Raw genomic sequence first — 14,569 nt, forward strand, 5'->3', positions numbered from 1 at the left:
TGAAATTTTATGTGAATAGCTATTCTGGAAGGGAAAGAAATAGGGCAGGAAATAAAAGCAAGTGTTAGCATTTCCTAGCAGAACCCACTTCACTGCTATCACTCAGGAAGGGGAGAGGAAAGCTCTTCCTTTAACTCAGTAAAAATATGCCACCCTGTGTCTCGCCGCTGGAGTTAATGCTTGGGCCAGTGAGTTTCAATTCAATGTATTTCTGCTCTTTAATCAGTTTTTCTTAGAATGGTTTCTAAAAATGCATATATTCGCTCAGGGAAAAGGGAGAAAACTACCTCCAGTCTCTGGCTTGCCTGCAAGAGAGAAGCAACATCTCATTTTCACAGACACCATTAAAATCTGCACCGGATCGGTAGAAAGAGGCTATTTCCATGTTCCAGTCAACAGCTCCTTATGAAAACTTCTTTGCTGATCTGGATAAAAAGGAATATGAATGAAAAAGTCTTGAAAATGGTTTTATAATTTTTTTTTAATTTTAGCCACCGGTCCGGTCAATAAGATATGTGCATGTAAAATTAATGTCTGTATGAAATCTTGACTTGCTAAGTATTTTTAATAGGATGATTATTTAACAGGTGTTTCTTTTTTATTTTTACAAAGCTCTACTTTGAGGATTTGAGGTATTCATTGCTTTGGTATTTTATTTTGGTCATTTTTTAATAAGCTAATTATGTTTAAGAAACTTAGAAACTTAGAAAGTTTCTTTCTACCGATTATGGTGGAATTTTTTTGAGTTTGATATTTTTCTTTGTTTCTCAAAGAACACTATTCTAAAAGATGATGTGTTAAGGGAAAATAATAATGCTCCATGGTTAAATAAATTTGGGAAATACTTTTTTTGCTCTATGTCCCCCTGTGGAAACATTACATTGAATATTAGTATGTTGAAAGATCTGGGCAGTCATAAAATTAAAATATATGTTTAATTTTGCTTAACCCAATGTTTGTCATATTTATTTGAACCAGGAATGTCCAGGAAACTAGCATTCCAAAGAATAAACCTTTAGAAATACCTGTATAATCCACCAGTTCAAATAGCCATTTTCAGATCCTTGCTAATTCAGATCCGCTATCAGGCAAAGATTCAGAGGCCAAATCTCTCATGATAATAAACTGATGCCTCAATGTGCATCGAGGGTCCAAAATATGGAAAGCGGTTGAAGGCTGGGCCTAAACAAATATTAATGGTGAGAAGCACATAATTCAGAAAAAGCCCAGCCTGGCTCTTCAAAATGAAGGGGAGAAAATCAATGAGATAAGGGGTTCCTGTCGGCTTTCTGAACAAAACAGTTTAAACAGAGAAGAGCCTCTCCTTTCCTTTGTCTGGCTGTTATTTTTATGCCCTTTTTGTAGATAATCATTTGTTTTATCAGTGTCGCTGCTTCTGCAGTTGTTAAATAGACGTGTGTAGTACAGACTCTTGAGAAAGTCAATGTTAATTTGAGAATGAGAGTAAGTTTATATTGAAGTAACAGCAGTGATACGGATGTGGCTGGTCTTGCTCATCTAAGCCTTTTCTTTCCTTTACAGCCAACATATCAATCGTAGATATAAATACTAACCAGGAGGAGAACATAGCGACTTCATCTTCTGGAAACAACTTTGGCCTTGACTTGAAAGCAGATGACAAAATATATTTTGGTGGTCTGCCAACACTGAGGAACTTGAGGTAATTCAGTGTGTATTTAGAGCTAAGGATTAAGTTTTAATTAAATGGCCACTCTGCTCACTCGAGTTCTGAAGTTTAATTACAACAGGAATGTCACATAACCTTTAGTTGCAGAAAGGCTTAATTAAAAAAAAAAAATCATGTTACATGTTAGAACAACACCTGGATTTAGAAACCCAAGGATTAATTTGATATCTCTGTTGAAGGGATGGATGGAAATCACTATTTCCCTCATATTCACCTGATGAAAAGAATCATAAAAGTAATTAAAGGTAGACACTAGAGTTGCATGTGCATCTTGTAATTGCCTTTTTCTTGCATAGTAACTGGAGATAATGGCAGGCTGACACTGCTTAGTGTTCTAAAAATCAGTCAGTGTTCCAGGATACTGTGAGGATAACCTAGTTTATTGCTAAGCATTAGCGTGTTAATGGTATGTTGGAGCTTTTCCATATGCCTAATGCTAAAGCTATATTAGGAATTCTTGTGCCTGTGCCAACATTTTTTTTAGATTTCACATATGTTTTTTTAGATAGCAGGATGGGGAGATATAATTAGCTCATAGTTTAGTTCAAAAAATAAATGCCAGCAACCAAAAAAATCTCAGAAAATATTTCATATGGTATTTAATTAATGTACTGCTTGTTGTAAAACATCTCGTAAGAAATAAAAGTTATAAAGCACTTGATGCTCAATAAATGTTAATTGAATTTAACTAGAATGGAATGAATCGATTTGGTTAAACCATGAGAGTTTACTACAAATACAGACTACTGTGTTTTAGAGTTTCATTGAGTTAGTTTTTAGTTGTTAGAAACGTCCTATCTCAGTTGTTTCTACTCTAAAAAGACACACCACGATTGGAGGTAATCTCAGAATAATTGAAAAGCATGGTAGTTAGTTGTTCTCCTATTTTCCAGATGAGTGGAGTGCACATACCTCATTTTAAGATAGCTAGCATAAAGACTGGGTTTTACTCTTCTCCATGTACCTAAACCCATAGACCAGGCAACTAACTTCCAGTCTTTCAAGGGTTTAAGTTAATATGTTTCATGGGGCACATAAACCAGCTCTGCATTCATCCATGTTATAATGGACTTGTGGCAGGAATGTAAACCTAAAGTATCTGGTCAGGAAAATCATTGCAGATCAAATGCATTTGAATAGTGATGTAGTGATGACTCAAAAATCTATTTATTCAGTCAACAACTGTCTGTTGAGCACCTACTCTGTGTCAGACACCATAGAAATACTAAGGATCCAACAGTTGCTTAAGTCTAGGATTTGTTTTGCAAGATCATTAAGTAAATTCCCTATAAGTTAGTTGAATATAGCCAAAGTAAGGCTATGGAAGCATGGCTTTATCTATTCTAGCGATGACTCTCTTTTAATGATCATAAAGTGATTTTTAGGAATTATCTGCAAAAGTATGTATGTTAACCAAGTTGAGACGGGTTTATGTATTAGTTTTCAGACTACATACCTAATGAGTCTGTATTGCTAAGATGCTTTTACTTGCACAGTACAGCATTTTACAATATTTCTATGGCACATATTCCAATATAATCTTTAGACACATATCTGTGACTAAGCAAGGAGCCGTGCATTCATAGTTGGCTGTTATTTTGCCCACAGACAGGATCTTAATATAATAAAGTTCAAGCGATGAGGTAAAGTATTTTTACATGTGTTAAATGCAAGCTCATTGAGAGGCAATATTTATCAGCTACTCATGAATACTATGGCATAGTAACGTTTGTGCATTTTCCCATTCATAAGATAGATTAAAATTAGTATTTTAAATTTAGACATCAAAATAAAAATGTCCCAAGAGAGCAGTGTGGAAAATGGTCATCTTTGGATTCTAATTTCACTGTGGCCAAGGGCATATGTCTGTTTTCTGTTCTGTGGGTTTTGCTACATTCCCTTCCTCCTAAGATCCCTGTGAGATACTTTTTAAGAAGACTTAGGAATAAAGTTTATTGTTTTACTAAATGAAAATGCAATTATAAGTAAATTGTGTTTGTTTTTTTCTCTTCCCTTTGACCTAGTATGAAAGCAAGGTAAAATTTAAATTATGCATTATGCATGCCTTCTTCGAGTGCATGGGTTGGGTAAGTGTGGCTTCTTAGATAAAGCGGTGGTGCAGAAGCAGAGCAGCACCTACGCGGCTTTATTCATACATTTCATGAGCAAGTACTGCTGCATTCTGAGTTCTCATGCTGTCCCTTACTTACAAAGATGCTGCTGCTCACCCACCAGGAACTGGGCTGCGATTTCCCTTATTTCACCTGCCATGAGGACAGATTGGCTCTGCTTATTTTTCCAGCTGCCCGCGCACAGTGGCCCCCAGTGCACATACACAGCAGCACATACGCCAAGGGCAGCCGGGCAGGCTCAGGGGCCCCTGTAGGTCTGGGGAACAGAGCAAAGCAGTCTGAAGGGTTGAACCCCAGACTCCGATCTCCATAGCACCATGCTGTCTGCTGAACCATCGCCCTGTGCTCCCGAATGCTCACCACTGCCTTGCTGCTTTTTGCAAGCCTGCAGATATGCAAGGGTGTACAGGGCCCTTGCGCCTCTTTGCAAAGCTGCTTATTATCATTGTGTTGATATAGAATTATCTGTGAAGCCAGATAAAAGACACCTCTGGAAATACTATATTTAAAAACAAGTGTTTGCCTTAATGGTGAAGAAGCTTGTGGACAGCTTCCCTCGCTTCCCAGGAGCATTTTAATTGCCGTTTGCAGAAAGGCATCAGCATGAGAGCTATGAACAGCAGGTCTCTGTACGCGGCTGATGATACCCCAGAGACGTGCTCAGCCTGGCACACTCTGGCCAGAGCCTGGTGCTTTGGTATCACAGAGCCTAGCTAGGCCATCTTTCTGGAAAGGAGCTACTATGGCTGAACTTATCCAAGGCATTTTTAAAGCAAAGGCCAGACTTCTAATAGCAGAAAGTGGAATATATGGAAATGAAAGTATATACAAAAAGCAAAATCCAAGTTGTTTTGTCACAATGGAGTGATGAGCCGAGTCGTGCTGTTTGCTGAGACTGCTCAAAGGCAAAGGCTGGCTTTTGGTGGAAATGTATAGACCCCTGGAATGACACTGTGTGGCTTCGTAATGTTGCCTTTGAGGCCAATAGAGGAAGCAGGGGCTTGTGGTTACCATCAGGAGTCTGATCACCATACGTGATTGCTTATCGCCCATGTTCTTCCTCGCGTTGAGCCTGCTACAGCATTGTGTTTTGAGATAGTTCACTGTATGTCCAGGAAACTGTGAAGTACAAGACTTCTAGAGGTGATTTACTTCATTGATAAGACCTCTGAAGAAATGGCGCTAAATCCGTCCCCCTCTAAAGTAAGATGAACACTCGGAAGGAAATCCACCTGTTCCCTTCACTTTATAAACAATATTATAAGCAAGATCCTCACCCTCCAGTTGGGTATGTCCTTCGTAATAACCAACTGACTGAAGAGAAGGAGAAGACATTGGGAATGAGGGGAAATGATCAAAGAAATGAAGTGGCTCCAGAGAGAGAGAGAGAGAAAGGAACAAATACTTAGCATGACATACATCACCTGATACACATACCAGGATCTGATTTCTGTTCCCACCTCTTTTTCCTCATTCCATGTGTTTTATTGAGGCAAAAAAATGGAATCCGGGCATCATAGAACCAGGAGGAGAGAATTAATCACTATCCTAATAGTATTTTGGTGTTGATTAGACAGGTATTACCGATGCTTATTAACACCAAAAAAAGTATTATGATTTTTTAACCTAATAGACCTGGACTGTTCCATATGGTAGCCATTAGGCACAGTGAATAGTTAATTTTTAATTACATAAAATGACAATGTTCAGCTTCTCATTGGCCTGAGCTTCATTTCAAGGGTCAGTAGCCACATGTGACATGTAACTATCGATTTGGACAGAATATTTCCATCTCCGTGGAAAGTTCTATTGGACGGTGCTGCTATCAACTAAATAAACAAGTACCCTCACTGACATTTTACCAGCTTCTGTTTATTGAGCACCTACTGAGTGCTAGCATCTTCGTCTTTTTCTAAGAAGTAATGAATAAAAAGTAAACATTCACATGCTATTTTGGGGGTATAGAAGCCATCTTCAACCTTATTGGAAAAAATGTACATTTTTTACCTTTGGCCGCTTTATTTTGTTATTGCTCCAAAATACAATAAGGACCTTGGGGTCAATCTGTAAATCCAATGTTGCAGTATTTTTTTTTTACTATGTAATCCAAAAGAATATTTCTTCGGCTTTGTTTCCGTTAAAAGCTTTAAAGAGCATACAATATTTTCTTAATCTTTGGCTACCCTTAATCCCCCCGCAAAAAAGCCTCAATGACAAAAATGTTTTCTTCTCAAAATAAATGAGTACAGATATCTTCCCCCTAAATTTTGAGCAAGTTTTTACTTTTTTGGTATAGTTTTATCATGCTGCCTACACATTTGTCTACTCTTTGGTACCAAAAAAAAAAAAAAAACCACATTCCACTACACATATGAAGCCCTTAAGAAATCAGTTAATTCCTGGACCTTGAATTTAAAGGCTGTGGTGAGATTAATTTAAAAGAGAGCAAGAAAAACTGCATAAAGATTCTTTCTGCAGGATGAGGGTAACATCCGTGTAACCCAACCAGGAGGTAGTGGAGGCAGAGTCTGCTGAGCACGTGTGTGCACCTGTGACAGTTTGAGGGACACCTGCCTGCCCGTGTGTCAGCCTGCCCCACGTGGCTTGCACCCTGTAATCACAAACACTGTACTGCCATTTCCCTGAAGGTCACACTTTTTTGTTTTCCATGTAACTTTTCAACAGACCAGAAGTAAATTTGAAGAGATATTCCGGCTGCCTCAAGGATATCGAAATTTCCAGAACTCCATATAACATCCTCAGCAGTCCTGATTATGTTGGTGTTACCAAGGGGTGTTCACTAGAGGTTAGTTTGGTTTTTTAATGGCTCCCTAAATGCTTCCATACCTGATTTCACTTACGTAGTTTTGGTGCTCTTGTTAACCTATTTTAGATTCCCAGGGATCCTAGTCTTAGCTATGCTTAAATAACAAAGCGAGGTTGAAGCACGTCCATAAATCACCACAGTCACATAAACGTAGGCAACGGTATGATTGAACACTCAAAATTGTGAACCAATTCCCCACGTGTGTAACACTTCATAACATGTATTTTTAATATTAATCTCTTTTCTGGTTCTCTCCTCCTTTCCAGTACTACTTTTCCCCTTTCCTCGTTCTTGTCATCTATTTTAGACTTACGTCCTCTTCAAGTATTACATATAGCTTTGTGCAGCAGCCCTAAGTTTTTTTTCCAGAATATACTAGGAATTTACACAAATAACAAGCAACCACGTACACCATAAACATTAGTGCTTAGCATTTTGTCTATCGTTTGAGAGTCAAACCTCCTTGTCTTTGAAAATGGCACCGATTAGGAACCGTCCACCAAGACCATCTTTGGCAGGACTGCGAAGTCCCCTGCTACTGGGCGTCTTCAAACCTTTTCTTTGTTGCAGAAGCAGCCCCCTTGTTCCATTGAACCCCTCTGCCCCGACTCTTCACTAGGGGCTGACTCATAGGAGACAGAACACAGGTCCAGCTCTGCTCTCTTAAAATGTCTATAAGGAAGAGTCAACAGTCATTAGGAAATAGTAGCAAGAAGTTTACGGGCATCCTAAAAGCAATAAGTTTGGGTTTAAAAAAAAAAAAACAACAACAACAATGTTAAATGCATCATGCTTATAAAATTTTGATTACACTGATATGATACAACTGTTCATTTTAGCTGTTTTCTCCACTGTAATAATTCTAAGGCATGGTTGTAGGATTCAGGGAAGTGAAGGGAGGAGGAAGAGAAAGAAAAAGCGAATCCATCCCTGCAACATGAGATTTAAAGACTGGAACAGAACTTTTAGGGTCTTCATCATTAGAGGCTCCAATTTGGAATTAGCCATAGATATCCATCATGAGATGCTTGGGAATAAGGGAAATACAGCATGGAAACTCGAAGGATCCATGCTGACTTCTTTAAGAAAGTTTTACTGAGAGTTTTAATCTTCCAAAGCCTAACTCTCATCCATGTCCAAAAGATATATACATGAGGATGGAAAACTGTCCAGAAAATGAATAACCTGTATGTGTGAAAATGCTAATTCTGTAAAGGTACTTTTCAGTCACCAGGAATTATTTTACAACTGAAATACGAGGCAGAAAGGATGTGAAAATAAATATTGAAAAGTCTGCGCAGTACTTTTATCGGAACTATCCAAAAGTCTATGATTTGAAAATTGGAAAAGAAAATAGATGATACATTTTACAACACTTATGTCACTTAACTGGGCCTGAAACACGGTGGGGAAAAAATATTCTGCGTTAGAGGATGCCTTGCTTTTACTACAGCAAAATCCGGGACTTGTAAAATGAGCATTTTAAGCACTCAAAATGCCCGACTACATGGGCTTGCTTCCTAGCACCTTCATGCAGTGGAATCCTCCTGCCATTAAAAGTGATGATAAGATCTGTGTTCTGAGAGAGGTATCTCCCACATATGTGGTGAAAAAAAAGAATTTACAGAAGAATGTGCCTACCGGGGTTTCATTTAAATATAGAGAGGAGGAGAGAGGAAGAGGGCAATTTGTTGTGAAAAATAAATAAATGAATGCATGCATGCAGGATAAACAGATGGATGAATGATAAAAGCTCCATGCTTTTATCAGCTTTGAGATGGGGGTGATTTTTGCTTTCTCTTTTTTGTACTTTGCTACTGTCTAAAATGTTATTGCTTTAAATTTATTATTAGGGACAATGGTACTATTTTCGTTTTGAGAATTGGGCTTTAGAATGTTTGGTTTGTTTACTTTTCAGATTGAGCTTTCACCTAACTTTTTATTCTTCTAGAATGTATTTATACATTTGATAGCCATGGACATCTTCCCTTGGGCTCATCATGGAGAAAAATGCAGACATAGACCATGGTCAGACTCCTCTGTAAAACAGAAACAATTAGTTGATAGAGGGTATTCAAGGGATTATCAGAGTGTTTTCCAGGGCGATTTAGCAAGATAGATCTACACCAAAAGAAAATGTCATCTGTCGGTCATAATTGTGTGTATTTTAAATCAAAAGTGCTCAAATAAAAGCAGAGGCCAGAGGCACCTGGGTGGCGCAGTGGGTTGACCATCCAACTCTTGGTTTCAGCTCAGGTCAGGACCACATTGGGCTCCATGCTCAGTGGGGAGTCTGCTGGGGGGTTTTCTCCCTCTCCTTCCACCCCTCCCCCTGCTTGCTCTCTCTCTAAAATAAATAAACCTTTAAAAAAAAAAAAAAAAACAGAGGCCGGATTTTTTATTTTAACCCAAACTGCTCAGAAAGTTCAGTCATGCCTGGAAATAGTATTTCTTCAGTTACTGCAAGCTCTCCACATAACTGAGTCTCACGCTTTCTAAAACAATGTATTTCATGGTGATGCTGAGTGCCCGGAGGAGGGTGAGACAGAAATTTCGACATTTTCACTTCTTTTTGTTTTAAGGTGTTATTTATTTGAGAGTGCACTCGAGAGACAGTGAGCACGAGCAGGGGGAGAAACACACACAGAGAGAGAGGCAGACTCTCTGCTGGGCAGGGAGCCCAATGCGGGACTCGGTCCCTGACCCCAGGATCCTGACCTGAGCCAAAGGCAGACGCTCATCCACCTGAGCCACCCAGGCGCCCCTAAATTTTCATTTCTGATGCTTTCTTCTCTTTTTTCCCTTTTGCCCACAGAACGTTTACACAGTCAGCTTCCCCAAGCCTGGTTTCGTGGAGCTGCCCCCTGTGCCAATTGATGTAGGGACAGAAATCAACCTGTCCTTCAGCACCAAGAATGAGTCTGGGATCATCCTCTTGGGAAGTGGAGGGATGCCAGCCCAACCCCGGAGGAAACGAAGGCAAACTGGACAGGTACCCTCCTACCTGGTTGGCAGGGCATTTTCCTTTGTGCTTATAGAAGACATTTTATAAGGAGCCTGGCAAGACATTTAGGCTTTATACATTGCCTTTGTGGTTTTAGATTTGCATCACTTATTTCCACTCTCATCTTTTTTTAAGACAATTATCTCCGCAAGGATTTTCCTTGTTGGTCAGCTCTAGGTGCACGGGCCCTTGTATTTGCACCCGTATTTCATATGGGCTCGGCATGTGTGTGTTTAAAGGGAGAAAGCTTACACTGTATTCAGATTACAATAATATCCCCTTATCTCTAAGTCTGATTACTTACCGCATCTGTAGATATCCCACTAGGGTCTCTTAAATTCAAATTTAGATCCCTTCTCGGATCAATTTCCCAGTTTTGCTAGCCTACATGATGCAGTCTCTTCAAGTCTGACCACCCCACCCTCTCTGGACACAGAGAAGGCAGGGAATGGGCGTGGGATAGGAGAAAGCAAGTAGAGCCTAACGCACCCATGCATGGGCAGTGGCCTATGCCCAGGTTCACTCTTGACATGGAGAGGGAGCCCACAGAGTAGCTGCATTGTCAGGTGTGAACCTCAATTTCATACCCTACACCCTTTCGATTCTGTTAAAAGCGATCTCTTAGGCGTCATAACTCTTTCCTGCCTTGATATTCCTCCCGGACTTTCCATCTTATGTTTTTAAATATATACATTTTTCCATTTAATCTTGTTTTTCTTAGTGAAAGAGGTCATGGGAATTAACTAGTCTACAATTACCAAAGAATGAAAGGAACGCTTTACAAATATGCCCTCAAATATGGATGCATCCTTGTCAACCAGGTTGTGGTGGTTGTGATTTTAGGTGTTTTTAAAGTCACATTTATAATTTAAAATTGAGTAGTCGGTAATACGGTTGACCCTTGAACAACATGGGAGTGAGGGACATCAACCCCCCCACTCAGTCAAAATTCCACATATAACTCTTCACTTCCCAAAGACAGAGCGTGCTACTGACTGGAAGCCTTACCCATAATGTAGTCACTCGATTAACACATACTTGTATGTTATGTATATTATTCGCTGTATTCTGAAAGTAAGCTACAGAAAAAAAATGTTATTAACAACATCATAAGGAAGAGAATACAGTATTTATCTTAAAAAAAATCCACATGTAAGTAGATCCACACGGTTCAAATCCATGTTATCCATGGATGTTATTATATAATAAATCTTATTCTTTTCCTGACAAAAAATAAAGACCGAACAATATAAATTCAAAGATATGAAACCATGAGTAACTTGGGTTATCTCAGAAATACAAGAGTATTTTAATATCAGAAAACCTAAAAATTATATAATCATCTCAATAGATGCAGAGAAAACATTTGGCAAAATTTAATATCCATTCCTGATTTTTTTTAATTTTTATTTATTTATGATAGTCACAGAGAGAGAGAGAGAGAGAGAGAGAGAGAGAGGCAGAGACATAGGCAGAGGGAGAAGCAGGCTCCATGCACCGGGAGCCCGACGTGGAATTCGATCCCGGGTCTCCAGGATCGCGCCCTGGGCCAAAGGCAGGCGCTAAACCGCTGCACCACCCAGGGATCCCCATTCCTGATTTTAAAAACAAACCATGCAACCTAACAATATGGATGGATATCAGAAACTGAAAAGAAATAAAAAAAAAGATGCACCACATACTGTATGATGCCATTTTCACAGATTTCTAATACAAGTAACATGGAGCAGGAGCTACTGGCTGGCTCAGTTGGTAGACCAGGTGACTCTTAATCTCAGGGTTGTAAATTTGAACCCCATGCTGGGTGCAGAGATTATCTAAAAATAATTTATTATTTATTTATTTATTTATTTATTTATTTATTTATTTATTTGACACTAAACATATTGTTTACAGATATACATATGTGTGTGTGTGAATTTTCAAAAATAATTTTTAAAAAGCAAGGCACTGATAAAACTACAATCCGTGTTAGTAGTCCCCTCTAAGATGGTGAAGCTGGGCGATGGAGGAATTCTTTTATTTTTTTTTTTTTTGTAAATTTTTTTTTTATTGGTGTTAAATTTGCCAACATGTAGCATAACACCCAGTGCTCATCCTGTCAAGTGCCCCCCTCAGTGCCCGTCACCCAGTCACCCCCACCCCCGGCCCACCTCCCCTTCCACCACTCCTTGTTCGTTTCCCAGAGTTAGGAGTCTCTCATGTTCTGTCTCCCTCCCTGATATTTCCCACTCATTTTTTTCTCCTTTCCCCTTTATTCCCTCTCACTATTTTTTATATTCCCCAAATGAATGAGACCATATAATGTTTGTCCTTCTCCGATTGACTTATTTCACTCAGCATAATACTTGACTTATTTCACTCAGCATAATACCAATGGAGGAATTCTTAAACTGGGTGGCACTCATTTAATTGTAGTTTTATTGATATTCATTCAATTGTACAGTTGTGAACGTGGCTTTATTATTTACATGTATGTCTCTTAAATGTTGAGGAATGCATCAAATAGTTGTAATAGAAATAATCTTTAAAGAATAGAGGGAGGAAAACGTGTCATTCCCTCTCATTTCTTAATGCACATAATAAGTGCTGGATACATCTAATATTTAAATTTCCTCCTAAATTCCTGTCTTTTATCCTCATCAAGACTAAATAAATGGACTTAAATCACCAGCTTTCAGGATCGTTCTTAGAATTAGAACCTGCGCCCATTAAAACAATTAAAATGAGAAAATATTAAGTACTACAATGCAGAGTAAATTGGAAATAACGTGTTAATGTTTCAACATTTTAATGATAATATTCATCTTTAAAAATCTCATAGTAAAGTCCTCTTTGAAAGAGGAAACAATGTTAAATAGTTTACATCTGGTGTAGAACCAAGGCTGGTTAAACTGACATACTTGATTTTCCAAAGCTGACATTTTGAAGCCATAGGGTTGTTTTTGACTCTGTTCTATTAAAGTTAGTTTCTTATCCCAAACAATCAATGTAACTGAGAACGTTTTAACTGAGTGGGTAGTTTGCAGTTGCCCCTTTGACGGATGGTGAGCACTTGTTCAGATCCTCTGGATGTTCTGTGTTGGACACACAGCTGCCTGGACGATTTGGCAAATCATCGGAGACTCCACGATGTGTGATTGCAACTGTCACCGCCCCAGGTGACTCACAGAGGGCTGGGTGACGATGGAGCAGCAGGTGCTCTCCACTCCACAGGCAGGGGAACACGCGTGGCCTCAGCTTTGGGGCGAGGACTGCATTCGGGCTCCCTGGGGTTCCTAATCTCATCTCAAAACCACACTGGTTGCTATGGGAACAGTAGCCAGAAGAAAGCAGTCATGTTTGTGGATGAAAAATTGTCTGCCTTCTTTCTGCGTGTGGGAGACCAGTTGGGTGCTGGCGGTAGCATATGCTCCAGCAGCCTGCGGGGCCCAGGGGAGCCCGACACCACCAAGGCCATGAGGCTGGGAGTCGGACCTGATTTCCAGGAGCTCACTGTCCACCCGTGACTCTGGGGACAGGAAGTTTCTGGACACCTTTGCTTCCTGGCCTGTGGGTTAGGGCCCGGTGCTTCTGCTGCGCCCAGACTGCACGGCCCCCAACAGCAGAGCCCTGGGCCGGGACCCAGACGCCGATTCCCGCTTGGTCCATGGCCCACGGGCGTGTTGAGTCCTTGGTTCTCAGGTGGAGGCTCGGGCCGAGGGGCCGCCGTGACCCTCCATGACCTCTCGCCCCCGCAGGCCTACTACGCAGTCTTCCTGAGCAAGGGCCGCCTGGAGGTGCACCTGTCCACGGGGACACGGACCATGCGGAAAATTGTCATCAGGCCGGGGCCGAGCGGGTTCCACGATGGGAGAGAACATTCCGTCCACGTGGAGAGAACTAAAGGGTAACAGAAGCTGCTGGGGAGCGGCCCTAACCTGTATGTGGGCCGCGGGGGTTCCCTGCACCCCTCGTCCCCCCCGCTGCACCTCCAGCCCTGCACCCCGGCCCTGCACCCCTTGCCCCCCCACTGCACCCCCAGCCCTGTGCCCCACCACCCCCCACAGCCCCTGCACCCTCTGCCCTGCAACCCACCACCCCCCATAGCCTCTGCACCCTCCGCCCTGCACCCCTCGCCCCCCACTGCACCTCCAGCCCTGCACCCCACCGCCCCTACAGCCCCTGCACCCCCGCCCGGCACCCCCGCGCCCCCCATTGCCCTTGCACCTCCACCCCCGCACCCCACCGCCCCACCCCCCCACCACCTGAGCTGGACCAGGCCTCTGCAGAGTGGCTACAGGGGGGAACAGAGGTGAAGGACACAGAGGGAAAGGCTACCTCGGGGACGACCCAAAAGAACTGCTTCCCAGCCCTGAGTCCTGAAGGGCAGCCACGGTGCCCTGAGCTGACGCGTCCGTCCCCAGAGTGCTGGGCACCGGGTATTCCCTGCACTGGGAAAGTCGTCTGCATTGTCCTCACAGTGATGTCTGACAACGCGGGGAATTAGTTTAGAAGGACAATTAGACAAAAGGAAGACAGAAGCCCCGAGACTTCAGACCCCCAACCAGCAGGCCATTTAATTAGAATGGAGACGTAGAAAAGACCTGGAAATCAACTGTGAGGAACCCTCAGGGCACAGAGCATATTTTTTAAATACAGCAGGATGATGGTGTAGCACTAGTTCAGGTGAGCAGGAGCTACTCTGTACAGACCTGCGTTTTCTAATTAATCCTCTTGTGGGGATAACAGTGTAGATAAGTAATAAGAATGTTTTCCAAGTAAATGACAAAGCTTTCCTTGGCTCATTTTTTTATTGTTATACAGAACATTAGGTTGTGGGCCGAATTACTACTGAGCGTTCTTGCAGGATATCTACTCGCTGCGATGTTTGGAAACCATGATTAAGACAAATGAGG

At 41.3% G+C, this 14,569-nt stretch overlaps 1 protein-coding gene across 2 annotated transcripts in view; it reads left to right on the forward strand.

Moving 5' to 3' along the window:
- LAMA2 (laminin subunit alpha 2) overlaps nt 1–14,569 on the forward strand; it is a 584,053-nt gene that overhangs the window by 532,330 nt on the left and 37,154 nt on the right. The window contains exons 52-56 of one of the 2 annotated variants that reach the window (XM_038526758.1): nt 1,543–1,681; nt 3,733–3,744; nt 6,526–6,646; nt 9,483–9,659; nt 13,412–13,560. In XM_038526758.1, the coding sequence (XP_038382686.1) occupies nt 1,543–1,681; nt 3,733–3,744; nt 6,526–6,646; nt 9,483–9,659; nt 13,412–13,560 (598 nt within the window). The remainder of the gene's footprint in view (nt 1–1,542; nt 1,682–3,732; nt 3,745–6,525; nt 6,647–9,482; nt 9,660–13,411; nt 13,561–14,569) is intronic. The other variant, XM_038526759.1, reaches the window with a different exon arrangement.

The sequence above is a fragment of the Canis lupus genome, chromosome 1 (genome assembly GCF_011100685.1).
Source record: "Canis lupus familiaris isolate Mischka breed German Shepherd chromosome 1, alternate assembly UU_Cfam_GSD_1.0, whole genome shotgun sequence".
NCBI lineage: Eukaryota > Metazoa > Chordata > Mammalia > Carnivora > Canidae > Canis > Canis lupus.